The following is a 25,431-nucleotide window of genomic DNA, read 5'->3' on the forward strand; positions in this document are numbered from 1 at the left end:
CAACAAGTCTCATCATGATATCGCAAAAGTGCCAGTCGCACATGGAGCATATCAAGTAAAGCCAGTGCCATCGTAGTCATAACAACGTAAAGTCATGGCATACTTTATTTGCATCTCGCGTAACTGCCTAATATACATCCTTTTTTTTTCATGTCCCGCACACATGCTGCCAAGAATTCTCTCCACCAACCAAGGCCAAGTGGAAATAGGAAAATATCACCACCCATCGCCGTGCGCCGTGCCAACCAAGGACAGCTCCGCCCACCGATATGACAGCAAGCCGAAGCAACATCCAGAGTCCCCCTTTTCCCTTTGAAATATACATAAAACACGAATGATCCTCCTCCATATTATTTTTTTGCTCAGTAGACTGTCCTACTAGCCCCTGAGTCCCCTAATCGCAATGAACAGATGCAGCCATACCAATAAAGGTATGGTAAGATGAAAAAAGAAAAGGAAGAACAATGATGAAGAAAAAAGAATTAAAAAAAAAATCGACGCCAGCCTGGGCTTGCTTATACTCCACCACCAAAAACAAACCAGATAACTTTTAGGAGGGCCTGGGCCAAAATCCAGTCCCATCTCCAAGCTTCTTCCACTTCCGCTGCGGCAGCCCCCAAACCTATTTTGTACGCTTTTCCCACGAAAGTGTAAATACCATCATGCTAGCCATCCTCATTGTTGGGTATGGCATGGATAAAACTCGCAGCTAATTTTTTTTTTTCTGTTTTGATATGCTGTTGATGTTTTGTCTTATGAAAGGCTCAGACTCGTACGCTCGTCATCTAGACGTTGGCGGTTTGGGCACCTCCACGACCACGGGCAGCACCGCCTCGGCCACGGCCCTGTCCAGGGAAGTTGCCTCTAGTATTCTGGCCGCCAGGGCGGTTACCATCAAAGCCACCACGGCCACGACCCGAGGCATTTCCACGGCCAGCGCCAAAGTTACCACCGTAGGTGTTGGCCTTGGGTCGTCGGGGCTCGACAACAATGTTCTCGCCATTAACGGTAAGGTTCTTGCCGGCCAGAGCAGCTTGGTAGCCCTCAACAGTCTTGTACTCAACGAAGGCACAGTTCTAAGAAACATACGAATTAGTACAACGTACTTTTACCCATCGTCAAAAAAAAGGGAAGGGGGAGGCTTATCAACGCACCTTAGCACGGTTAATGTCGAAGTAAGTCAATTCGCCAAAAGCGGCCAGAGCACTTCGAAGGTCGGCATCCTGGACCTTCTCCGTAACGTACTTGACGTAACCCATTGTGCCCTCCTTCTCGGCATTCGCAGCAATAGACTGAGGTCGGTTTTGACGCTTGGAATCAGCGCCAGCAGTCTGCCATCCAGAAACTTCCTTAGCAGCCTCAGCAGCAGGGGCAGATGCCGGTGCAGCAGCCGCAGCACTAGGTTGAGCTGCAGCAGCAGCGGGTGCGGGAGCTCTGTTCTGGACTGGAGCTGGAGGAGTGGCGGTCTTGGGAAGAGGAACGACTGGTCGCGGGCCGGCAGCGGCAGCAGCGCGGCTAGCCCAGGTCATTGGCATTTTAGGAGCAGCGGGCTCGACAGGAGCAGCAGCCTCAGGCTTAGCAACGGCCTTGTTGGCTGGAGTAGGGCTTGGCTCCTTGGGCAGCTCAGCAACCTCCTTAGCCTCTTCCTCGGCAACTTCTTTAGCAGCGGTCTCAAGATCAGCTGGAGCGGGCTTCTCCGGCTCAGCAACGGTGGCCTCTGCAGCCTCGGCAGCTTCCTCAGCATCGGTACCGTTGACCTTGGAAGCCTCTTCAAGCTTCTGGTCCACCTCTTCGGCGTTGACAGGCTCGACCTTCACATCCTCCTCGACGGACTCAGGCGCGGCGTCAACGGGCACCTCAGGAGCAGAGACCTCCGGCTCGGCGGCAGGGGCTTCCTGCTCAGCCTCGGCAACAACCTGTTCCTCCTCATCTTCGCTGATGTATCGGAGCATGTCATTGAGGACGAAGTAGCCAGAGGGCTGCTGGGCAAGAACGAAAGTCTGCACAAATTTCTTGGGCTCGCCAGATTTGTTTGAGATTTCGCCGATGACCTGGATGACAATGTTGTCAAATGAGGCTTGCGAATCGACATTGGACACTCGGACTTTGCAGTCTTGGAAGTCAAGCTGCTTGATGCGCTCTTGGATTGCCTGGGTGAACCAATTTTAGCTCAGATCGTTTTGTGGGGAGGAAGAGGGGGGAAAGCCATACCTGACGGCCAACCGAGACGTTGGCAACCTGGGTCTCGAGTCCGGAAACGAATTGAGACTGCTTACCGTAGAAAAGCTATGCAATTTCGTCAGAATTTAATATACGTCATTTAAGTGCACTGGTAGAACTAACGTGCAGCTTCTCTGGTGATTTGCTCAGGGTAGTGTAGTATTGCTCAACAAAGTACCAGCCGACCTCATCCTTGGAAAGGTTGTTTCCAGAAGCGCTCGCGTCAGCCGGACCCGTTGAAACGGCCGGCTGCTCGGCGGATTTGTACTGGTCCTGGTTGGCGAATGATCCGTTGGTAGCCATGGTTGGAGGATGGAGCTGGGGTCAAAAAGGAATTATGTTGGAGATCCAAAGGCGTGGGAGCGAAGTGAAGTTATCGTGGGGCAGCGATCGCGTCGAAGTTGGGTATCAACGCAATCCAGAAGAAGGAAAAGAGGAGAATTAACAAAGCAGGAAATGACTGTCTCAACGAGCTGAATGCTAGTCCAAGAGAGAAACAATTCTTCGATGATTGAGAAGGAGGGGGGAGGCTGAGGAGATTCGAGTGGAGGAGCTGCGGGCACTTGTGGGATGACAAACAAATCGAAATCGATGCACAAGCACAGGTGGGAGGGGGGTTGAGAGCGGCACAGAGAGTCCAAAGGATATATAAGCTGGCGAAGCTCACGGGTGGAGGACGGCGATGGTCGAAGTAGCGGAGTCGTGGCTGATGGAGAGGAGAAAGGGGAGAAGAGAGACGGATTGCACGGGTGCAAGGGGAAGAGATTCGGAGCTTCTTTTGAAGTTGCCGTTATGATGTTTCGTGGGCGGGCGAAGGAAAAAAAATACCAACTTTTGGGGTCAGTCGCCTAACGCCGCATGGCCCGTGCGCGGCGCTCATTTTCGGAACGGAATTAGATAATATCGCGGGGGAGGTTTTCCCGGCGTGCATGCATCATGGCGTCTGCTCTTTGTTGATCTAGCGAAAGCTAGCGGCTAAAGGTGCTATCCATGGATTAGTACCTATAAAGAGACATGGCCCGCTAATGGCTGCAACTTGCTTGTTTCCGAGGTGAAAGAAACAATAAAGCATCGCGGTCTTCTTGTGCACGTGAATCATGATGCCTGAACAATGAGGAGCCCAAACAAAGCACGTGTAGCGTCCCATTTAGAATCGAGTGCTTCTTTGTTTCTGTCCCCTTGCATGCATACATACATGTATACAGCCTACAGTACATGCCTAGGTAGTAGACGGAACACGCAGAGCGAGGTATTACACATCACATACAGCGTGTGATGGTGTGGTAATGGGCAGCCATTCTGCCCCGCAAGTCCCAAGCTTAGTAGATCTTGAAAGAGATGCAAAGCCAAGGGGGTTTAGCAGATGCTCATCGTTGTCTGCGATGCTACTTTGTGGGTCCACTCCCCAGCCAATTGAAGTTTTATAGCGGACCAATCTTTGTGTTTGAGCTTGACAAGCAAGAAATCTTGCTAAAAATAAATAATGAAGGAGTGCAGAGATGACAATGGTGTTTTTCTTTGAAGTAGATGCCATCAAGTGATGCTGTTAAAGTGGGTAGCCAGATAACTGCTCCAAGTTCCCAATGCACAGTATGGCGTGCACTCCTATCACTGCCGCCAGCATGCCGCCATGATGAGTTTCACATCCTCATTGTCATCAAAAAATCATCAGTTAAGAAAGCAACCTCGTTTTTTTTTTCTCTCTCAATGACCAAAAGAAGAAAAAAGCTACAAGCACACGTGTAACCAGGTAGGGGGCGCGTGGTCAAGATCCCTGGCCCAAATTCTCGGTGAGCCAATGCGGGGTGTTGCCGCACACCTAGATAATTTTTAGTCCACCCTGATAATAAATTTTCTTATCGCCAAAAAATCTCCCTCTAAAAAAAAAAAGAGGCCTACCTACTCAAAGCCTCCAACGAATTTACGATTTCCCCCCCTTTGGTCGCCCCAATTCGCGATCTTTCTCAATTCACTCAATCTTAATATCGTTTACGCACTTTTCTCTCAAATCGCCAAAATGCCCAAGTCCAAGCGCGCGAAGGTCGTCCACCTCACCCAGGTCTCCAAGAAGACTCGTGAGCAGAAGGACCAGCTGTTCCAAAACATTCGCGACCAGGTTCCCGAGTATCAGCACTGCATCGTCTTCAATGTCGATAACATGCGCAACAACTACCTCAAGGAGGTGCGCCGGGAGCTCTCCGACAGCCGGTACGTCGTCACTGAAGAGAAATTATACAAGTCGAAAAAAAATGAAGGCCCTAACTAACCTGATGTTGCGACGAATCTAGACTCTTCTTCGGAAAGACAAAGCTCATGGCCAAGGCCCTCGGACAGACCCCTGAAGAAGCCATCCTCCCAGGCATTGAGGGCCTCGCGCCGCACATCACCGGTACCGTCGGCCTCCTCCTCACCAACCGCCCCGTGAACGATGTTCTCGACTACCTCAACGGCATCGTTTCCGTGGATTTCGCCCGCGCCGGTGTTACTGCCTCACGCTCATTCATTATCCCCCCCGGCGTCGTGTACGCTACTGGTGGCGAGGTCCCCAAGGAGAATGACATCCCTCTCGGACACACAATTGAGCCTGAGCTGCGAAGACTTGGTGTTCCCACGAGAATGGTCAAGGGCAAGGCCGTGCTGGGTGAGGAGAACGGCGAGGGAGAGGGCTACACTGTCTGCAAGGAGGGCGAGGTTCTGGATTCACGGCAAACCAGACTGTTGAAGCTCTTTGATGTCTGCCTGAGCGAGTTCAGAGTCAAGGTTCTAGCGTAAGTTTCTTGTCACAACCCCATCATTACCACCATATGGTGTTTACATCTAACAATTGGCAGATACTGGAGCGCTGCGACCAGCGAGGTAACAGAAATCGACCAAGCCGCCATGGAGGGCGTTGAGGAGGATGATTAAAGCACTTGGCCATCGATTTTTGAGGTTGTGGTTTTTGGTGGAAAATGTTCTGTGTGCGTGCAACATATACCAGCAACGGATTTGTTTGGGTATTTCGGCGTTTCCAAGGTTCTTCACAGGGTTTTCAAAAAATAATAGAGGACATTACACATTCACATATATGCATATGCTCCTAAAAATGATGATCAAGCAATAAAGATGGTCTGCATCTCAGATCTCTCATCATAGTTATAATAAAAACAACTATGCATCTGCTCTCGCATTGCTACAAATGCAAAAGATAATTGGCACATCAATTGTTTACTTTTTCTTTTTTTTCTCCTCTTTTTTTTTTCTTCTGCTGGCTCAATGTCCTTAAAACTCGATGCGAAAAAAAAAAAAAAAAAAAGAAAGAACATGAAAATGACGGAAAAAAGCAATTGCTTCGGTCTTGCAATCAGCAGGTCACAAGAGCTTACCTCGGACTTTACCTCAAGCTCCAAATTTTTAGTTGCTTTACCTGCCAAACGCCTTATAATACATTACGAGACAAACATTTCTCGTTCTGTCCCTATTATTAAGTGTTTCCTGTCCAGTAGTGACAGCTGGTTGATACTCAGTATTTGATAGTAGTGGCCTCTCTCTTAGCCAAGAAACCAGACGAAAAGAAGAGCATTACCCATAAATCAAGAATCGTGGGCTACAAGCTTTGAGAAGACGACAGGATAAGATGGATCGGGGGGTTGAACTTTGGTGATCTAAATGTCTGAGAACGATCTGGTGGCAGACGGCAGGCTTCTTACCCAAAAGAGGTGAAAGAAAGGATGCGAAGGAAATTCGTCAAGCAATTATTGCTTACCCACCAAGTGTCGCAATTTGTCGACTTGCACCGGTCATGTAACTTAGTAGCGGCGCAGCTTTCTAGGATCTTCGTAGCCACCACCTTCGTATCCTCGCTTCCGGCTGTCTTCATCGCGTGGGCGATCATAGTCCCTTTCCCGATACCCACCTTCTCTGCGGCCAATGGGTTCCATGTTACTACCAGTCCGACGTCCATCGCGGTCTCGATCTCGATCACGGTCGCGGTCACGGTCACGGTCTCGATCACGGTCGCGGTCGCGATCGCGGTCACGATCGCCATATCGGCCGCCATCTCGGTGGCCGCCAGATCTGTCATCATATGAGCGTCCGCTGCCTCGAGACTCATACCCACCACCAGAGAAGCCCCGATCTCCGTTTCTTCTGTCGAATCCAGGGCCGGACGGGGCTCCATTGGGTGCTCCAAAGCCGCTTCGGTCGCCGCCTCGATCGCCGCCTCGGGGGCCAAAGTCGCCGCCACTGCCTCGGAAGCCACCTCCACGGCCACCACCGAAGCCGCCACGGAAGCCGCCTCGACCTCGGCCGCCTTCGAAGCCTCCGCGGAAGCCTCCGCGGAAGCCCCCTCCTCCACCGCCTCCTCCAAAGCCTCCAGGGCCACCGGGTCGAGATGGCATTGCTCGAGTATATCCTCGACCACCTAGACCACCACCTAATCTGCGGGGCAGCCAATTCTTAGCAGTCCTGCCGCGTTCAACGTCCACCTTGATGCGCCTGTCCTTGATGCGAATACCATCGCAAGCGTCCAGGGCAGCTATTCGTTATTGCGTCAAAAGACGCCAATGTTAGCCACTCTTACCATAAACTTTGCGTGATTCAAGATTCATGAATTGGGAGGAATGAGACAGGCAAGCTTGAGGGCCTAGTGGATGTCTCTCCGGGTATGCTTCTACAGATGGGCAAGCCTGAGGGCCGCATCGTCGAGGTATATCCACCGGAATTGGATTTGGAATGGTCATATAGCATAGAAGGATTGGAATGGTTTACCTCTCATATCTTTCTCGCGCTCAAAAACGACAAATGCGTAACCTCTGTGTGGTTTCTTCTTCTTATTAGGCTTCTCGTGAGCATGGGTATCAACAATGATGCGAATCTGGAGAAGCAAGTCAGTTATAAATCTTGAGCAATAACGTATGGATCGGTGGGCACGAACACGTTCAATGGGGCCAAACCGCCCAAACTCCCTTTCCAGATCACGCTCGTCGGCGTCATAGCTGAGACGGGCAACAATGAGAGTCTTGAAGGCATCGCCACGGATGTTGGGATCCTCGTTTGGTTTAACTATCAGCACCAATTAGTAACGTGACAAAACTAGCATCAAAGCTGCGTTATCCTTACATTGTTTGGGCCCCTCGGTAACCAGGTTTACAGCATTCTCCTTGGCCTCTCGCTTTTTCCGATCGCGCATCTCCAGCCAGCTCTCGGTGGGCTCATACTTATCCGTCTCCTTGTACTTTTGAAGTTCAGGCAGGAAAGCAGCAACGCCGCTGATGGGAGCTGTCCTGCGCTTCTCAGGCGCATGGTCAGAGGGTTCTACCCATCGTAGCGGAGGTCGCGCGGCAAAGAGTGCCAACAAGTTAGGGGGTAGCTTGTCGGTCATCGCGTAGGATCTGGGCGATTGCCGTCGTCGCTATCGATGTACAGGCAGAGAAGAAGATACAGGACGATCCGGTCGAGAGCGACCACGGGTTCTGGCGTCCAGATATCGAGATGCCCTGTTGCGACGGGTTATTGCTTGCAGCAAGTAGCGTGAGACAAGCTGTCGCGCGCTCTGGCAGCAGTAAATTCGTGTAGCTCGACTGCCACTAATGCCTGGAATTGAGTTTTGCCGGGGTTGTGCCTTCGGAGCTAGTCCCGATCCGTCTGGCCTTCGAAATGTTACAATTTTCGATGCTGCGCTAGACGTGCTACGAGCTCGATCATGCGAATAGCGGCTGGAACATTCAGACCACATCCAAAATGACAGTCAAGGCGTTGCGAGCCATTGCAGATGGCAAGGTATGTGGCCGATTTGCACAAATCATCAGCGGAAACGAACTGACTTGGGGTTAAGAATGGCCTGGGGGCGTTTGTCCTTCAGTGCAGAAAGCTGGATCTGCATTACTGCGACTGGGCAGGCAGCTCAAAGGGAATGAAGTAGGCAATTCACATAAGCCGAGGGCATGATCTATTAACTGTTGCTAATCTTATGCACAGCGGCTTCATCAAATCTCTGCTCCCCAAATTCGCAGCCGCCAACCCCCAGATCGAGTTCGCCGTTTCCCCACGACCCGGCAAGCACCCTGTCGTTGTTGGACACTACATCAACGGCCGTACGAAGCCCATCTGCGTGCGCAACCTCTCGCCGTACGAGATTCTTCAAAAGGTGGAACTATTAAGAGATGCTAGTGGAGAGAAGTTGAGACGGACGAACAAGGCTGTTCTGAGCACCAAGCCCAGTGTCAGAGGTATCTGGTCTCCGTACCACGGCAAGGGCATGGCTGTATGATTTGAGCGATTTTTTTTACTACGGTTTTTATGTATTATGCCTGTGTATTTGTATTAGGATGGAGCACATAGATAAAACTGGTATTGGATTGCTGGTGCATATAGGACACACCGCTACACATATTAGCAATGATACCTTCACATTTGTAAATCAGTGCAACCTGCTGGGAATACCGTCCCTATCATTTATGACTTTTATTGTCTTATCGGAAGCTTCATTACTTTTTTTTATACACTATATTTAATTTTTGTCGAGTTACGTTTTCTAGGTAGGAGAAAGCATTTACTGCTTCTGGCAGTTGATGATGTCGACAACTAAGGCTGGTTAGCAAATGAAAGGCACTAAAGGGCAAGGCTAGTTGATTCAACTTACAAGCAGGCTTGAGAGAAGCACCGCCGACGAGGAAACCGTCAATGTCGGGCTGCTTGCTGAGCTCGCCGCAGTTCTTCTCGTTGACACTGCCACCGTACAGGATGCGAGTCTCCTCGGCAACCTTATCGCTGACGTTGGCCTTGAGCCACTCTCGGATGGCCTTGTGTACCTCCTGAGCCTGCTCAGTGGTGGCAACCTTGCCGGTGCCAATGGCCCAGATGGGCTCATAGGCAATGACAATCTTGGACCAGTCGGAAACCTGGGCCTTGAGGGCGGCGAGCTGCTTGCTGACCACGTCGATGGTCTTGCCGGCCTCGCGCTCCTCCAGGGACTCACCGCAGCACCAGATGACGCTGACGCCGTTCTCAGTGGCGTACTTGGTCTTGAGGGCAACAACCTCGTCGCTCTCGCGGAGGATGGTGCGGCGCTCGGAGTGGCCCAGGATGGTCCAGTTGATGCCGCTGTCCTTCAGCTGGGAGACGGAGACCTCGCCGGTGAAGGCGCCATTGGGCTTGTCGTAGACATTCTGGGAGGCAACCTCAATCTCCTTGCGGAGGTTTTCACGCACAAGGAGGAGATGCAGGTAGGAAGGAGAAACGACGACCTCTAGAGAGAGAAAAACAAGGCGGTTAGAATTGCTTCATCCCCCTTCACCAGAGCACAAAGCGAGCACATACCGACGTTGGGGTCGAGAGTGGCGTTGTTCAGGTTGCTGACAATCTCCTTGATGGACGAGATGGACCCGTTCCTAGCAGTACGTATCAATCAGCCTCGTGGCGCTCCCAATTGCAATTGTCCCGGCCCAAAGCTCTGCGCTGTTTTGGAGGCGCGGGGCATGGCGGGGGAGATGGTACGACGAAAAGAAAGAAAAAATAGCAACGCAACTCACATCTTGAAGTTGCCGCCGACGAAGAACTTGCGAGCCATGGTGACTGGAATAGAAGGGTATTGAGCGAATACAGTTACTGGGAATCAGATACACAGTCAAAGGAGAGATGAAGCTTGCTTCGATGATGTAGATTACCAGTAGCACGAGAAAACGTTCGAGCTTCGGGTGGAGGGGCAGAGCAGCTGTCTAGCTCCCAAACATGTGCCGCAAATGCGCCGAAATCCGGTAGACGGCGCTCTGTGCTGGGATCGGCCCCACCATCGGCTACGAGTACTGTACAAGAGACCAGACATTCTCTACGGGCCTGTTTGATATGGCACAGCCACCAGAGGACTTCAAATATTTATTTACATCTGATAACATTATATAATAATTGAGGCATTTTTCCTTTTTTTTTTAACGTTCTTCCTCTGGCTTTCCCACAGTGAGAAGATCCACGTAGCAGGCTACGTGTGTGGCGTCTCGATACATGATTCATGAACCTACAAGTGAGTATGAATGGAATTGTTACAACACCAGTGACTGAGTTCCAGTTTGGGTGAAATAAATCGTTTGAAGTGGACTGAATCAACTTCAAAGTTGAAACAAATTACCAGACGTTGAAAGTGACACACAAACATCCTGCCTGTATATATGCACACATCGCCATGCCATCCCGCAACTCATCATGCTACCCTAGCACACATATCATGGGTTTCATTGCACCTTACACTCGCTATAGCAACGCCAGTCGCGTCTAGACTATTTCCCTCAGCGCTTTAGTTAAAAAAAAAAAAAAAAAAAAAAAAAAAAAAAAAAAAATCTTTAAAATTCCTCAACATGTCCAATTTCATAAACCAATTAGATCAGGAGCTAACAATGGCCCATTCAACCATCATTGCCATCAATGAAAGCCTCCTGACTTTGGACACGGCGATGCAAACCGCAGCGCGGGGCCCTGAAACAGCCTTGAAGCCAGTTCGCGAGACAACGACGTATGCTATCAACTTGATTCAAAGCTTGTATCCGTTGATCATGAGCATGAAAACTTCTCTGCAAATACTCAGACAAGCTGGATACTAAGTCCCGCTGCGGCAAATTAGAATGTTAGTGACATTTTACTTTTGAAGGGCATCCATGTCATCAATTGAGCCTCAGTATATAGCTGATTGTTCATTAATAGTGCCCTGTAACGCTTTAAGCACGGCGGAGACAGCAGCTATTTACAGGGGAGTTAATGGGCCAAAGACATTGATTAGCAAGCAAGCAGCAGTATATGAATTGTCATCATGAATATATATACCTAGATTCCAACCAAAAAATATTCTAAGAAAATCATCACCAGTGAAACTGGCTGAGCGAATGCCGGCGCCCTAAAAGAAAGGGCATCTAAATCTAAGTACCAAAATGAAACCGAGGGTATTGACAAAGAAAAAAACCATGTGTGAAGACAAGAATGAGTATCAAATCAAACGCTGTTTATCCCTTTCAAACCCAAATCCTAGCCTAAATCCAAATCCAAATCCAGGTCCAAATCCAAACCCAAGCCCATTCCAACCAGTACTTTTAGCATCCCAGAAAGAAAAGAAGAAATAAAGAAAAAAAAAAAAAAAAAAAAAAAAAAAAAACAAAACAAAACTGTGATGCTTTTGATTCATCCATAAACTCGATGGAAACATCGCTCCGGCTCAAACCGCGAAGGCGCATGATGAGCTTTGCTCAACAGCCCTTCTCTGAGGGAGATTTTGTGGTGCGCACAGCCACTATTCTGCTAGGCTTAGCAGTCTGTGATGGACGTAACCCACTATGCGAGACTGTGAACTCGCGGGACGCCCCATGGGATTTATATCCCGATAAGCTCAGCATCAGAGGATGCTGGCGTTCATCCTCCTATGTGAGGGGTTGTATGTATGATGCAAACAGAAAAAAGGAAACAGCCCAGTGTGGTGCTATGTCATGGTAATAAACGAGAGACCAAAACAAAACCTGTCATCAACACTTCAAGGCAAATAGTGTCGGCCATTGGGTGCCAACTCGGTCTTGATGTTCACTTGGGTCGAAGTCATCTTGAGCATAGCCTCAAGGTGCTTTTGGGCCTCAGAGATGTGCTGGAGGTTGTGGACATCGTTGGGCTTGGTCATGCGGCTAAGCATATCAGTTACCACCTTGTGGTGGTCCATCCACTGTTCAATAAGAGGCTTGACAGGGGGCTGCTTTGGCTCTGGGGCAGGCATCGACTTGATTGAGGCCTTGCGGCTAGTGGAGCCTTGGGCATCAGAAGCATCAGACTTGCGCTTGCGTCCCTTGGCGGCTTGCTGAGCAGCTCCAGTAGGGGAGCTACCAGCGCTGCCGTGATCATTGTGAACTCGCTTCATGTGGTCGCGCAGGTTCCACTGGCGCGGGAAACCGCTGCCAGGAATCGATCGCTCACAGCCTTCATGCATGCAGAGGAAAGGCTTGTCGCCGTGGCCATGAAGACCATGAGCCTCACGCTCGTGGCGAAGAAGGCAGGCAGTAGAGGAAAATCTGGCGCCCTCGCAAGCTTCAGCCTTGCATCGATAGGGTTTCAAGTGGGAGTCAACAAACTTGCTGTACAGGGGATTGTTGGTTAGCAATTTGAATCAGATAGAACTGGATCACCCAGGCTTACTCGTAGTTGCACTTAAGCTTCTCGGGCTTGTGGTTGCAGTTTTGCTGGCCCTCCCAGGGGCAGTGAAAGAGACCGTCTCCCTTAGGAGTGACGTTCTTGTACAAGGCATGGTCTCGGGCAGACTCTCCTTCGTTTCCCTGTCGGCGAGCTGTATAGGCTTGGGGAAGAGAGGAAGTATCTTCCATCTGGGATACGGCGTGTTTGTGAAGGTCCTCTGGCATCATGGGAAGTTTTCTGTCTCTAAAATCGAGCCGGTAAGAAGATAGTTCATCCACATAGTGGAATATAACATACCTAGGCGATTGGCAAAGCTCGGGGGAAGAGGCAGGGCTAAAAGGAGCAGATTGCCATGAATCATCAATGGTAGCAGGGGAGGAAGTTCTGGAGATGGAGCTAGAAAAACAATCCCAGGTGCTGGGGGATGATACATCCGGAACAGCATCATTGGCAAACTGCATCTGAGATGGAACCACGTGGAGCGGGTTCACGTTATGGACCGGAAAAGCAACGCCATCGGCACCCAGGCCCATTTCGAGAGAGGCGTAGTCGGACCAGTAAAGGTGGGATGAAACACCGTGGGCATCTGAGTTCAAGAGGCAGGAATCCATTCCGGCCATGGAGCCAGTAGATTGAGGTCCACTCCGGAAAGCTTGTGCATTACCTCTAGTGCTCATATTAGACATCTGTGTCGGTGAAACAGCAGAGCCGTTGGAGCGGCTCGAGCTAGCTCGAGACATAGCCTGGGCTCCTATGTGGATGGACATGGGCGCTTTGGGAGCGGCCCATGCCACCTCGGCGGGTTGGGCCTGATCAAGTCTGGGTCCCCTAGGTGAGTTATGACCAGATGCAAAAAGATATTCCTCGGCTTCTCCTGAGTGCGATGATCCATTGTCCGGGTAATCATGTAAGTTCTGTGGCCCTTCTGCATTTGCACCCCACGACGAACCGTTCATAAGGTCCGCCGTTGGTTCTGTATGAGAAAAAGAAAACATGGCAGGGGTAGGCGCAGCCATAGATGACTGAGAGTAGCTGAAGTTGCTAGGTCAGGTTAGTGTGCTGTTCTCACCACCAAGATTCATCAACGCAAAAGAAGAAAAAGAAAAAGAAACAAGACTAGGCTTGGGATTCAACTTTGATCCTACGAGGGGGGTCAGTAAGCTAATCGTAGAGTCAATAGGGGAACATGGTCACACAAACCGAGCCATATACAAAAGAGGTAGTTGTTCTGACAGCAAGTCTTCACAATCCCAATGAAATGTATCCATATTGGGCTCCGGCTTCAAGAGATGAGTTGGCGTGGTCCAGTGTAGTCCTTGTTTTGGGTCGATGTGGTATTCCAGGTCAAGCAGGGCAAAAATGGCAAAGCAAAAGAACAAAGCTAACGGAAAAATCATAGTCGCGTACATTCATTTCGAACCGAAAGGCCAACAAGGTCCGGACACGTGAGTCGAAAGATCCATGAATCTTAGAGTCGGTGAAGGCTCAGAGTAAGGCCAGTTGTCAAAGATCCGCTTCTGCAAGTTTGCGTTCGCAGTCAAATTAAACTGCTTTCCGTCCAAGTCCACGTGTAGACCGCTTAGGGCCAGCTGTACAGTCGTTGGTCGTGCGGTGAATGGTCATCCCGAGATCTAGAAAAGCAGGTCCGTACATTCGCTGGATGGTCCAGAAGGTCCTTGGGCTCCGCAGGTTCTCCGTAGCATATACGTGGCTCACGCAAAGATTTGGCCAATGGAAGATATCGAAAATCTGTCGCTTCAATTCAAATAGCGGGCCGATACTTACCGCTGGCACAAGGCCAAAAAATTATATATTTCATTGATTTCTCATTTGTTTCCTTGTCCGGCTGGACAAGTCCTGTTCCAAAAAAAAAGTTCTGTTCCGCTCAGAAGGTCCGCGTGGCTATTCCAATGGCTTTTTGGCATCCTGGTGTATCCTGTGGCTGGTTTCAAGGCGGCAAGACAAGCTGACAGAAACAAGAGAAAAGGAAATTACATGATATCTCGCTCAACATGAAGCAGCTTGAAAGCAGAAACAAAAAAGAAAAACGAAAAGCAAACAAAAGCAGAAAAAAACACACGCAATATCCTGAGCATAAAGAAAACAGTACCTGGGCAGCGAAGAGACCTCATCAAGGTCAACAGTATTGTAGCTAGGCATGTTCGCCTGGTGAGGCAAAAGAGCAGCTGTCATTGTATCCCGGATGGAATCTGTGAACAGGGCCCTGGATGGCAGATCCGGCAGGTCAACTTGGAAGAGTTGACGGTGAAGATCGAAGTAATGGTGGCGATGGAAAAGTCCCTTGGGTTTACTTGCAGTTCCTGACAGCTGACTGATGAGATGGGGGCTGCAAGTGGATACAAATGAGAAGCGAAAAGTCGGTCTTGGTACGATGATAAGGGATTCAAGGATGTTTTGGGCAGAAACCGTTGGGCAGAAAGAAGAAACAGGAGCGGAAGTTGGGCAACGAGGGGGCCCTGCGGGTTTTATCATTGCCGTCCAGTCTGACTCTTGATCCGAGTAGGCGCAATACCCCCGCCGCAAGCGTGTCTCACCACTCAGCAATGCCAATAAACGGCCGCCGCAATGGCCTCTGTGCTGGCCGCAGGAGTGCGCTGGCGTGTTTTCATTGAGGATGATAGGCTCGCTTTACAGGGGCCTGCATGGTGTGTTGGCGCTGGCCGGGTCTGTTCCTTGGTTGTCGGATGGATCTAGTGGAGCACGAGACCGACGGAGGACCCTATCATTGACGAGCATCGTCGTGCGAAGTGATGGGCAGTGGTGATGGCTGCAGGACAACACAGCAGTGCAGAGTAGGCGGGCACCAACGAAAAAATTTTCTCTGCCGTAGCTGCAGCAGGAGGAGACGGTCGGTGAGGCGGTGCCGCATGTTGTTACGTTTGGTCTCGTTTGACATATAATGCCTTCCCCGGTAAAAGAAAAGTGAGGCGAGCCGTGAAGCAGCAGCTCGTCGCCAACAAATTGCGAGTCTGTGGAAAAGGCACGGCGGCTCAGTATCCCCCTGGTTGATAGCTAGTAGTTCTGTAACTAGTCATAGCTACGCTGAGCGAAGAAAACAAGTCGGGTCTGGCGTTGAGCAGCTTCAGTTCCGTCTTTGCCGGCGGCCGCACCCCAGGGCCGGCCAAGTCAGCCTACTGTATGTGTTGTACATGCTGTCGGCGGCTCGTATCAGACGACCAAACGCTGCGCTCTGCATGGTGAAGCGTAACATGGTGGACCGCGCGAGGGTATCTCGAGCCTCTCGTTGGCCGCTTGCAGAGTCTTGGAAGCGGGGTTTATCAGCACCGACGTCCAAAATGCCGCCGGACGAGATGCGCTGGCATGCAGGCAGGGAGCGTCGCAGACGAATAAAGAGCGTTGACGGTGATCACGCAGAAACGCGATTATGCACCTGCTCAGCCATTTCGTCACCGCGCGCGAGCAGGTGAGCCATTGAAATAAAAGAGAAGACGACGTATCGACTGGTTGGAGGAGAGCGACTGAGGTTGAGACAGCCCAGACCGCAGTGACGGCTGCATTAGCTAAGCCGCCTGGCAGTGGCATCTTTCGTGCTCGATTATTCCCCCCTCCTCGTGGAAGAACCAAACCTCTCGCGACGATATTTGATATTTGATATTTGATATTTACCGCATTTATTTCTGGAAAACCTCATATATACAGACGGTCTGAAGCTGCCTCTGATGCTGTATCCTGTATCCCAAAGGAAATGGTGGTTATCCCAGCGGCAATTCTCACATATCTGGTGCTCACGCCTGTCACCCATCAGCGCAGGGAGGACCGGTTCTTTCTCTGCAGGTTGCTTCATTGCCTGACAACCGATGCAATCCATCAAGGACCTATCGGATCTCTCAATTGGTATAGATTCCGCCCCCAGGTTGGAAACACAGCAAGTGCTGTGCGCATAAGTGTGCTCAATCTCGTTTGCAGGAATCCTCAGCCGCAGGCTTACACCGAACCTAGCCTTCAGCCGCGGCAAGGCATTATGATGATCGCCCAGGCTTCATAGAATCTTCCATGCTGCCTGAAGATTAATATCGGATGGGCTGATTTCAATTTCCGTCTGGGACACCGGTAGTAGGTATCAGCCCGTTGGGCTCGGCTGGAGTGCTATTGCAGCGAAATGCTGCCTGATTTGATCATAACCAGCCGTTACGCTATCTACCCCCTTTCAACTACGCCCATTCTCTTTTTTCTTTACTAATAAGCCATTTATCCTATTCCCTACATACTGAAATTCATCCATATGACGAAATCTCCAAATTGCCGGCGTCGGTTATTGCCAGTATTTGGAGAATAATCTGGCATTAGGTATCAGCTCCGTTTTGGACGGCGATGGGAACACATCGTTCTCTGTTTCCTTTGCATTGTTTTGCTGCTCAGATTTGCCGATCATTTTGAGTTGGATCCACTGTCCCGAGCTCCACGCTGAAAACAAGGTTTGGCGGATGTAACCGGGGCGGTAGATTGAGGCCTGACAGATTCGTAATGCCCAGCTCATGGTTTGCTTTTCTGCATGCTATGTTTAGGAGTTGTGCTAGCAATTTGCACTACGTCCGAGTATAACACACAGTAACATTCTAGAAAAGCAAGAATACTTGGCAGTGCTAGCGCTAGTGCTACAAGTACGGCGCTTGTGCTCTGTAGGACCGACCTGTGATTGACACACCCGCAACTTAGTATAATGTGGCATAAAGCCACCCATTGCTGCTTTGGGACAGTTGTTGAAACTGTCTCGGCTGCTTTTACGCCGCACTCCGTATACGAGCTTGGCTCCCAACGTCTCCACGCACTCCGGTGAGCATTGCACTAGAGAACGGCGACGTAGGTGCGCTCAGTTTGAAGCAATCTCAAGTTGCTCACTCCTGCAAGGTACTAGAGCATATACTCCGTGATCAGAGGCTGCAGTAATTCTCGGAAACAAATGCATCTGACGATATATCGTAGAGGCAGGTAACTATACTCTGTAGTAGGAGAGGTACCTTGCAGAGCGCCCAGATTCGTGTTAGCTCGCTGGTTTGTTCCAGGTACCCCGTCGACTCCAAGGGCCATCGCGAAATTGCGATCGATATTGTCCAACCCATGAAACGGGAGCGCCAGAGGTTCATCCATGTCATCGGGCAAGCCTTGCTCTCGCGTGCTCGCTTATCCCCGATCCAGCTGGTGCCGCCAATCTTCCAATCCAATTGCCCAATCGACCGTGATCCTGACAGAGAGCTCTAAGCTTGGCTTCGAGCTCTATCCAGCTCTTCAGAGCTCCGAGGACCTTCAATGTGCGTGCGAAATGCATGCATAAACACCGACCAATGCCAATGTGTCTCTTGTACGCCGCCTAGAACGCTGCCAAATGCTACATGTACATGCCGACTACACGCACCCCAAACCCACTGGAAAGCTCCTTCAAACGCTCACGGCGTCTGGAATCTCAGCAAAGCTCGAGCAGCTCTCGGCATATGGTACGGGCGGATCGGCTGAATTCATCGTCGAAACCTCCTCACTTGCTTCTCTTTCGTGGATCCGCTTGTCCTCGCATGAATGTTTCCAGTTCTGTGTGGCCCATGCCTTGATCTAAGTGGGCAGCTTGTCCGGATCAATGCGGTTGGGCTGGAAGCAGACGCAGCCTAATAACTCTCATGTTGATGCCCAAACGGACATCAGCCTACCACATGCATTGACCGCTCCCCTTGCCATGTTCCCTGCCTGGAATTTCCGGACCCCCAGCGGCCAGGATGACCGCGGTTACTGCTTTGAGCTTTGGGCAACAATCAGCGGAGCCCAACCGAAACCTGCCCTACCCCACGATCGTGTGCTTCGCTCCAAATGTCCTGCAAGGCGACGAGATCCAGGAAGCAACTCTGCTCTTCCCTCCTCCAAAAAGCAGGTTAGAGAGCATCACCCGCGTCATGAAACAGCCTCGGGGGCTTGCCACTCTGGTCCTGTCTTTTGCCGCAAGTCGCAGATTGGTTGCACCATTCCAGCCGGTAGCTGTCGGCTCGCACCCTTGACCTTGATACGGCATCTCGTCCCACCGAAGGCTTCCGCCGACGTCCACAACGTTCCTGGAGCCCAGCCCGCGCTCCACCAGCAGCGAGCGAGAAACAAGACCAGTATGAAAGAGCTTCCCCTTGCACCTCTCAAGCGCGGGCCGTTGACCCCGGATCTAGTCGTAGGCGCCCGATTACTTGGGACGAAACAGGTGGCCTCGACGTACCGAGACTTGGCTGTGCCTGTCGATTTTTTTCTCCTCTCCTCGCGCCTCTCGATGCCAACCCGAGAATCAGTAGTGATCGACTGAGACCGGGGCCGCCCTGCTCTGCTCCAAGGACTAACGAGTGCTAAGTGCTGAGCCTACCGCGTGAGCTTGATCTACCTGCCTGTGCATAGTAGTACATAAAGCGTGTCCATTCCGGGGCTGACGAAGCTGTTGTCTTACAGGTCTATCTTGCCTAGACGAGCAGCGTCTATTCCTCTATTGCCTGGAATTTTGGATCCTCAAGGACGATTCGGGCCTTCGCACTGAATTTAGTGCCTGATACTACAACTTACATACCCGCCAGGGAGCTACAGCCCAGCTTGAAGTTGGCCATTCTGGATTGGTCGCCTTAGCTGTCCAACACACCGCCTATAGCTATAGCTCACCTTGTGAGAAGACCCAAAGGACCTTCATCTCCTTCGGAATTCTACTTTCTCCTTTGGATTTTCCTTTTCTTCTGGAAGCTTGGAAGTTCCTCCTGGATTGCTTGCAATAGGATCAATGCCCACGGTGCTGGCTGGATTTACTTTTGCCGGATTCTGCAGGCCTCTAACAGTGTTTTTTTGAACCTATCTGTATCTCATTTTCTTTCCTGCCTGTCTTTTTTTTTTTCTCTTGCTTCTTTCTTTCTTAAGCAAGTATTCATTGCTCTTGTTGCATCTGGTATCTGTTTATTTACCGATTTCCGGACGTATATCGCTGCATTATGAGCCCTGAAAACATGGCACAGCCTGGATTTGCTTACAACATGCCTTCCGCTACCAACAACCACTGGAATCCGCCTCGCAGGTGCGACTTGACAACTCCAGCCTAGAATAAAGAAGTATATTGACTAACCCGAGTATAGCCTTTTCGCTGAGCCATACAACGGCGGCAGACTTGCTGGCAGTCTGTATCCAATTTCTAGGTGAGAAAAGACAAGCTCATAACAGATCAGTTGACGAACGCCAAGCTTACCATGATGTACTAAAGCATGAACCTCACGACCAGCACCTATCCCTGGGCTGATAGCCCTCCCGCGCCTCCGAACGCAAACTTTTCGAGAATCGATCCTCCAGTGTCGGCCCAGCAATCCTATGTCCCTCGCTCTCCACCCGGGGCAAACAGCGGCTCCAATTCCATCTATCCCGGACCGGTATATGGATCTCACAAGCGCAGCAGATCGTCTGCCTGGGATGGACAGAGCAGATATTCACCAACAGGCTCAGTCGATGATATCATTGCCTCTCCAAGTCTGTCCGACTACTCTTTGGACAACGGGCTAGACTTTGGCATCCCTACCAACAAGCCAAAGCAACAAAACAATAAAGCTCGATCGCAGCGACGACCGTCGAATCGAGACGAATTTGATGGCCCCCATCAATTCTTACAGCGCCCACCACCTGATGTTATTGCTATGCAGGAGAGAGAACTTCCGCATCTGCCAACCAACCTTCACGTGCAGGAACAAGACAATGTTCTCAACCAGGTCAATGACCGGTTGTCTCAATGCGCCTATGATTTTGTGGCTAAATACCAGTTTCCAATCCCACTAACTCAAGACATGAGGCCCGTAGAGAGGCCACAAGATCGAGAGTGGACTGAGTGGGTCTACCTCTTAAAGAGACTTGCTACCAAACGACGCATTCCGGCTCGAGTGCTATATAACGGACAAATCAAGCAGTTTGTCACAATACTCGAGAATTCACTAGAGATGCGGCATGCTGCTAAGCATCAGAGCCGCCCTCTGAAAGATGATCGCAACATCCTCCAGCTCATTTCGGCTGGTATTCAGGTGGCTAAAATCCTGAAAGATGCGTCGGCGATGGACTATCTCGACCGACTATACGTTTCAACGGAGAAGCAGATACAGGAGCGTGCCAACGCGCGATTCCGATCTTAAAACTTCTTCGTCCCATTTCCACCAGTCTCTTTTTGGCATTAATGATCACGTTTATTATGAGACTGCAAAATTTGAAAATGACTGATGATTTTTTTTTTACGTTTTCCGTTCTACATAAAAGGAAATAGGAGAATATAAATATTTGTGTGCGTTACACACCCATCAACCCCCTTTCCCCTCTTCCTATACCTATCCACGCATAACTAACTAATTGGATTCAGTTTACAATATCTACTCATGGTACGCCATTACGAATAATAATGACGACACGTAAACCAAAAAAGTATGCTCTAAGGCGGCCTGCTTGAGCAATGTAAAATGACGGGCTGTATTGGGGACTAGCTATGATGTTTTCTGTTATTTCTGGCTCTTCTATTTATACTATTACAAACCTCCGATTTTGGCCCGAGTCATGGTGGCCGTTGCATTTGGAAGCTACAGGACATTCATTTTTCAGTCATCATCAGCAAACAAGCTGTGCAACTATACTTGGCCTTGATAACAAACCAGGCATCTTTCAATTGACCAGTCGGCATGAAACCCCAATACATTTTATTGCATTAACCTGTATTAAGTATCTTGACAATTAACCTTGCTACTACATATTATGTATTGCAATTGTTAAAGGGGGAAATAGGGAAAAGATAACCCTAAGAAAGGGGAGTTGGGAAATGCGGGGGAGGGATGGAAATGGAGCCATGCAAGGCAGCTGTGTTATTGCTCGGAACGGCAATTGGAACTATGCAGTTATGCGCTTTGTACCCTGTGCATTCTCTGAGGAAGGCGACAGGCTATGACTAATGAGCGTGTGCGATTGAAGATGTCCGTTGGAAAATGAGTAATTGTGGATAGTTGTTGGATAGGGCAGTTGGCATGCTTTGTGCTGCCTCGTGCATAATGTGCTCACGGCAGTTGAACTCATAACATGCTCACAGAAATTAAACTGTATAAAGTAAAGATCTGTGTATAGGGACTGTAAGTTGGCAGTTGCACTGAGATGAATTTGTAGTGTAACCATTGACTGCAGCATTTCAGCGGATTTGCTGTTGAGTCTCAGTACTGATATCTAATTATTTGGGTTGAAGATGCCTTTTTAATCTGCAAGTGGTGAAGATAATAGCCTGGGCTGGGGCTAACTGGCAAATTACGACATTGTATATACCCAGGTATGTAGTCTATATATGCTGTAGGGAGCAAAGGCGATCAATGCGGATTAAATGTCAACATAAAAATAAGATTCTGAGTGTGGCATGATGTCGGATAATGATAGTTTGATATAAGCGGAGATGTGCCTTGGAGTCTCTAGGCTGAATCGTAGCACGAGGCTGGCGGCACAGCTCGGTGTCTCGATTGGATGTCGGTAATCGTTGCTTTGTTTGGTGTCGAGAGCTTCAATGTTATAGACAGCAAGACTGCCTATTATATGATCCCTTTTATGTACTATTTTTATTGAGCAACTTATACCCAGGTGACTATTTTCTCTCCATCTTTGCAGTATCTGAAGCCGTAATGATATGCCAACCTCATGACTAAAGAGACCATTGTTTTCAAGCCCTCACTTATCCATCCACTAATACTACAATGGTATGTAGAATATAGAACGTGAAATCTAGCTTGGATAAAATACACATGCCCATATCCCCAATTGGGACCAGCCAATGCATGTGCTTCAGCCCAGGCCTGTGAGTGGCTGGATCGAGACTCGAGCTGCCGGGCCCATCAGAGACCGCCAATGACGGTGCCGCTCCCGATTGATAGCAAGGCGGTTCGGTGTTCTATTCCGGTTAGTGGCTGCTGGTGGTGCCGACGCAGCGATTCAACGGCATCAGCTACAGCGACCGTCAGCCTGGGTTTGCGACCGAACGGTTTGGTCTTTTTTTCAAAAATTGACGTTTTATTGTGCTTCAGTCTTACTAGTAGTATATTACTGTCGCTGATGCCGGTTTCATTTTCTGGCGTATTGGCACGATAGTGGGAGCAAATGGAGTGAGCCTTGAAGGTCAGCGTCGCAGCTATTGCTTGTACAATACAAATACGCTGCGCAACACGGAACTACACGCGCGGCGGGTTGCAAACGACTTTGCTCAAGGAAATTAAAGTCGACTAGGATCCAGCAGCTATCTACAGATTCAAGCGGTCGAAGCTCCGGAGCAGATATCTTGATATCACTTATTGGCCTTGGCAGGCAAGGCTTGAGTTGATATCATGGCTTCAGTAACTTCACAGAACGCATCCCCGCACTCTGCCTCAGTCTACGACTTCGATTCTACTGGCGACACCGACGAATCATGGCAATACATTGATTATTCGAGCGGCGCATCCGCTTCGGGCTCAATAGGATTCCTTCCTAGCCCAGCAAGCGGCAGTTTAAACGGCTTCGCCATTGTCGGCCATGTTTCTACACCACCTCAGGCCGGGCTTTCGCCTGGTTCTGTCGTGGATATGGACCCTACGGTCTTCCTCCCGGCCAGCACCACATATCAGCCGGATGCTGAGTTTATAACTTCTGACCTTTTCCCGAGCACTCTTGAGGGATCTACGGGCAGTGTGAACGCGGCGTTTCCACAGAACGATGCATTTTTGACGCCGCAGCAGTATCTGTTTATGCCGTCTGGTTCGTCGGATTTTCAGCCGCAAGATCTTAACGGTGGGTTACTTCGTGGATTCCTGGGAAGGCATTGATGTTGACGGAGATGTAGATCTAACAACACCTTTTCTGAACGATTTCCAAGCCGACCCATTCTCAATAATCAACCAGACAAGTCCGGTACAGCAGTCGCTGCCTCAGCGAAATGCGCTTCAATCACTACCCTCTGATCCCAGCCTCTCTTCATGGCACCAGTCAAGTCCCAGTATTGCCGCTTCCGAAAGCAAGTTTGTGTTTGAGGACATGATCTCTTCGCCGAGCCAACTAAGCATCGCCTCTTCCTCGAGCCCGAAATCGCCTGCTATCAAATCCGAGGGGAGCAGCAAATCCGGAAAGACGATGCGCAAAGTGATTAGCGGCAAAGTCGAGAAGAACAAGAGCGAATCCTCCAGCAAGTTTGTCATTATGACGCCGACAACAATTCATGCCCGTGCTGGCAAGCCGAATCCCTTTGAATGCTTCGAGGCTATGAGGACGACGCAAAAGGGCCGGAAAGGCCCCCTTGCGAATGAGACAAAAGAGAGCGCCCTGCAGGTTCGGAGAGTGGGCGCATGCTTTTGTTGCCATAGCCGCAAAGTCAAGTGTGATAAAGAGAGGCCGTGTAAGCACTGCAAGAAGCTCATGCTTTCAGTTCCACAAGTGGTATGCTGGCAGTTCCAGGATTTCCTGCCGGTATTATTTCCCGATTTCATCCGTGGGCACTTCAAGAAGGATGCTATGGCTAGTTTTATCACTGAGAATGTCGACGGCTTCACGGTGGATGGATCCGAACGGCTTTGTAGTGTTGAGCTCTCTTCAGGCCCACGATTTACGACTACATTGACACTTCAAGCCAAATTCTTCACGGCCAAGACATGCGATGTTTTACAGCACTGGCATCTAAGTAATGAGAAGAATCAGGTTGATCTCCAGTCCCAGGGATCGGCTCCCATTGGTATCGAATTTAACAAAGGCCCTCAGAAAGACGAAATGAAAAAGTTGACCAAGGGATACATTCAAGCTCTAGTGAATGAGCCGTTGCTTGCAGATCAGGTGACGGACTCATTCAGATCTACCAGGCTTCCTAACAAGATTCTAGCAATTGTACAAAACTTTGCAAAACAGTCAGATGTAAGTCGAGTGATGTTACAACAAGGAGAAACGGAAAAACCTGACGGGAAGAACAGTCCACGATGGTCAAGCGAGCTCTTTCGATCTATACCATGCATTATGTCATGACACGGCATCTCTGCCTAACCCGCCAGTCCATCATCTCTCTACAGCCAACGGGCCTTGTACCTCAGAACACCCCATGGGTCACTCCCCGAGTACTTGCCCGGCAAATCAAGTCCCTTGTTGACGAGCTCATTTTACGCGATATGCAGTCCCTCTTTGAGCTCTTCTCAAAGTCACTCAAACCCAAGCTCCGACGAGAATGGGCACCGTGCCTTGCGTCCTTCTTGGTTCTTTGCCTCTTCATGGAAGCTGTTGAGACGGCTGCGGATAACTTTGTCGTATCACAGAATGAGATTGATCAGAGGAATAAGTATTCTCCCAAATACAATAGATCACTTGCACAAGATACCTGCAAGGAGCTGGAGAACATGCCGTTCAAGCAGTTTGCATATCAATTCCACCACCTCTACCAGACTCATACAAAGGATGCAAATACAAGGAGCTTCAACCCCTTATTCGACGACGCCTTCCTTGAACAGGGTGAACTTGACCCTGCGGCGGTGGAAATGGTGCAGAACCTGAGAGAGCTTTTCCATGGGGAAGACTGTGAGTTTCCCACCATCTGCTGGATGACCCCATACCAGACTACTACTAACAGTTGCTGCAGGGCAAGACATGCAGTTTCTCGCTGATGATGAGCTCTTGCTCCACCGAGAGGAGCATCCATATCCTATGGATACATCGTTCCTTTACACTGGGCGCCTGGTGGCCAAGTTTTTGCTATCATTTACTAACGAAAGCGTAATCTTTGCAAGCAAGATATGACCTGATTTCTATTGCTTTTTCATAAATATCCGTTTTTATAGGTAGATAATGGGCATTTGATGACATAGTACAAGCGGCAGCAGGGTATTTGATATTTGGGTTATACGGAGTTATATCAGATCTTGTATGAATACACATATTATATCCGTACATGTACGGTAGATACTTTGATACAGCAGGCAATTTCAAAGTATGCAGTCACGGCAAGCTCACAAAGGCTACAGTATGATATGTTTGTCTGGTTTTAGTCCCGATGCCACACATTTTCTCAATGGTATCAGGGTGGAACAGACT

At 49.7% G+C, this 25,431-nt stretch overlaps 11 protein-coding genes across 12 annotated transcripts; 7 read left to right on the forward strand and 4 right to left on the reverse strand.

The window, feature by feature from the left end:
• TrAFT101_004248 (uncharacterized protein) lies at positions 1-3,072 on the reverse strand. Its single transcript, XM_024905723.2, has 4 exons — positions 2,344-3,072; positions 2,212-2,286; positions 1,155-2,150; positions 1-1,076 (listed from the first exon to the last, which is right to left on the reverse strand). The coding sequence occupies exons 1-4, from the start codon at positions 2,521-2,523 to the stop codon at positions 786-788; spliced, it is 1,542 nt and encodes a 513-aa protein (XP_024765963.1). The 5' UTR covers positions 2,524-3,072; the 3' UTR covers positions 1-785.
• Positions 3,073-4,096: 1,024 nt separating this feature from the next.
• MRT4 (mRNA turnover and ribosome assembly protein) lies at positions 4,097-5,416 on the forward strand. The gene is made up of 3 exons (XM_024898778.2): positions 4,097-4,428; positions 4,509-4,988; positions 5,052-5,416. Exons 1-3 carry the CDS (start codon positions 4,238-4,240, stop codon positions 5,125-5,127), a joined length of 747 nt encoding a protein of 248 aa, XP_024765962.2. The 5' UTR covers positions 4,097-4,237; the 3' UTR covers positions 5,128-5,416.
• TrAFT101_012017 (uncharacterized protein) lies at positions 5,279-7,740 on the reverse strand. The gene is made up of 4 exons (XM_024903082.2): positions 7,321-7,740; positions 7,136-7,263; positions 6,970-7,075; positions 5,279-6,736 (listed from the first exon to the last, which is right to left on the reverse strand). The coding sequence occupies exons 1-4, from the start codon at positions 7,580-7,582 to the stop codon at positions 6,009-6,011; spliced, it is 1,224 nt and encodes a 407-aa protein (XP_024765961.1). The 5' UTR covers positions 7,583-7,740; the 3' UTR covers positions 5,279-6,008.
• Positions 7,741-7,911: 171 nt separating this feature from the next.
• TrAFT101_004250 (mitochondrial 54S ribosomal protein mL43) lies at positions 7,912-8,634 on the forward strand. The gene is made up of 3 exons (XM_024903081.2): positions 7,912-7,980; positions 8,036-8,118; positions 8,179-8,634. Exons 1-3 carry the CDS (start codon positions 7,942-7,944, stop codon positions 8,468-8,470), a joined length of 414 nt encoding a protein of 137 aa, XP_024765960.1. The 5' UTR covers positions 7,912-7,941; the 3' UTR covers positions 8,471-8,634.
• Positions 8,384-9,877, reverse strand: TPI1 (triosephosphate isomerase). Its single transcript, XM_024905722.2, has 4 exons — positions 9,732-9,877; positions 9,520-9,590; positions 8,843-9,448; positions 8,384-8,784 (listed from the first exon to the last, which is right to left on the reverse strand). The coding sequence occupies exons 1-4, from the start codon at positions 9,767-9,769 to the stop codon at positions 8,753-8,755; spliced, it is 747 nt and encodes a 248-aa protein (XP_024765959.1). The 5' UTR covers positions 9,770-9,877; the 3' UTR covers positions 8,384-8,752.
• Positions 9,878-10,225: 348 nt separating this feature from the next.
• On the forward strand, positions 10,226-10,793 carry TrAFT101_004252 (uncharacterized protein; the record flags this gene model as incomplete). Its single annotated transcript, XM_024898775.2, has 2 exons — positions 10,226-10,269; positions 10,625-10,793. 2 exons carry the CDS (start codon positions 10,226-10,228, stop codon positions 10,791-10,793), a joined length of 213 nt encoding a protein of 70 aa, XP_024765958.2.
• Positions 10,794-10,949: 156 nt separating this feature from the next.
• Positions 10,950-14,773, reverse strand: TrAFT101_004253 (uncharacterized protein). The gene is made up of 4 exons (XM_066127105.1): positions 14,468-14,773; positions 12,655-13,398; positions 12,361-12,600; positions 10,950-12,299 (listed from the first exon to the last, which is right to left on the reverse strand). Exons 1-4 carry the CDS (start codon positions 14,548-14,550, stop codon positions 11,711-11,713), a joined length of 1,656 nt encoding a protein of 551 aa, XP_065983214.1. The 5' UTR covers positions 14,551-14,773; the 3' UTR covers positions 10,950-11,710.
• Positions 14,774-16,015: 1,242 nt separating this feature from the next.
• On the forward strand, positions 16,016-16,644 carry TrAFT101_004254 (uncharacterized protein). Its single transcript, XM_066127106.1, has 2 exons — positions 16,016-16,233; positions 16,306-16,644. The coding sequence occupies exons 1-2, from the start codon at positions 16,085-16,087 to the stop codon at positions 16,382-16,384; spliced, it is 228 nt and encodes a 75-aa protein (XP_065983215.1). The 5' UTR covers positions 16,016-16,084; the 3' UTR covers positions 16,385-16,644.
• Positions 16,645-17,968: 1,324 nt separating this feature from the next.
• On the forward strand, positions 17,969-18,670 carry TrAFT101_004255 (uncharacterized protein; the record flags this gene model as incomplete). The annotated part of the gene is made up of 2 exons (XM_066127107.1): positions 17,969-18,482; positions 18,540-18,670. The coding sequence occupies 2 exons, from the start codon at positions 17,969-17,971 to the stop codon at positions 18,668-18,670; spliced, it is 645 nt and encodes a 214-aa protein (XP_065983216.1).
• Positions 18,671-19,334: 664 nt separating this feature from the next.
• TrAFT101_004256 (uncharacterized protein) lies at positions 19,335-20,510 on the forward strand (the record flags this gene model as incomplete). Its single annotated transcript, XM_024902985.2, has 3 exons — positions 19,335-19,417; positions 19,476-19,535; positions 19,601-20,510. The coding sequence occupies 3 exons, from the start codon at positions 19,335-19,337 to the stop codon at positions 20,508-20,510; spliced, it is 1,053 nt and encodes a 350-aa protein (XP_024765955.1).
• A 1,834-nt stretch (positions 20,511-22,344) lies between these two features.
• TrAFT101_004257 (uncharacterized protein) lies at positions 22,345-25,384 on the forward strand. 2 transcript variants are annotated; one of them, XM_024907237.2, is made up of 4 exons: positions 22,345-23,157; positions 23,210-24,267; positions 24,324-24,918; positions 24,980-25,384. In XM_024907237.2, the coding sequence occupies exons 1-4, from the start codon at positions 22,716-22,718 to the stop codon at positions 25,135-25,137; spliced, it is 2,253 nt and encodes a 750-aa protein (XP_024765954.2). In that variant the 5' UTR covers positions 22,345-22,715; the 3' UTR covers positions 25,138-25,384. The 2 variants fall into 2 exon arrangements, with proteins under 2 accessions (XP_024765954.2, XP_065983217.1); XM_066127108.1 differs by having other exon boundaries at positions 23,210-24,918.
• The last annotated feature ends 47 nt before the right edge of the window (positions 25,385-25,431 follow it).

The sequence above is a fragment of the Trichoderma asperellum genome, chromosome 2 (genome assembly GCF_020647865.1).
Source record: "Trichoderma asperellum chromosome 2, complete sequence".
Taxonomy (NCBI): Eukaryota; Fungi; Ascomycota; class Sordariomycetes; order Hypocreales; family Hypocreaceae; genus Trichoderma; species Trichoderma asperellum.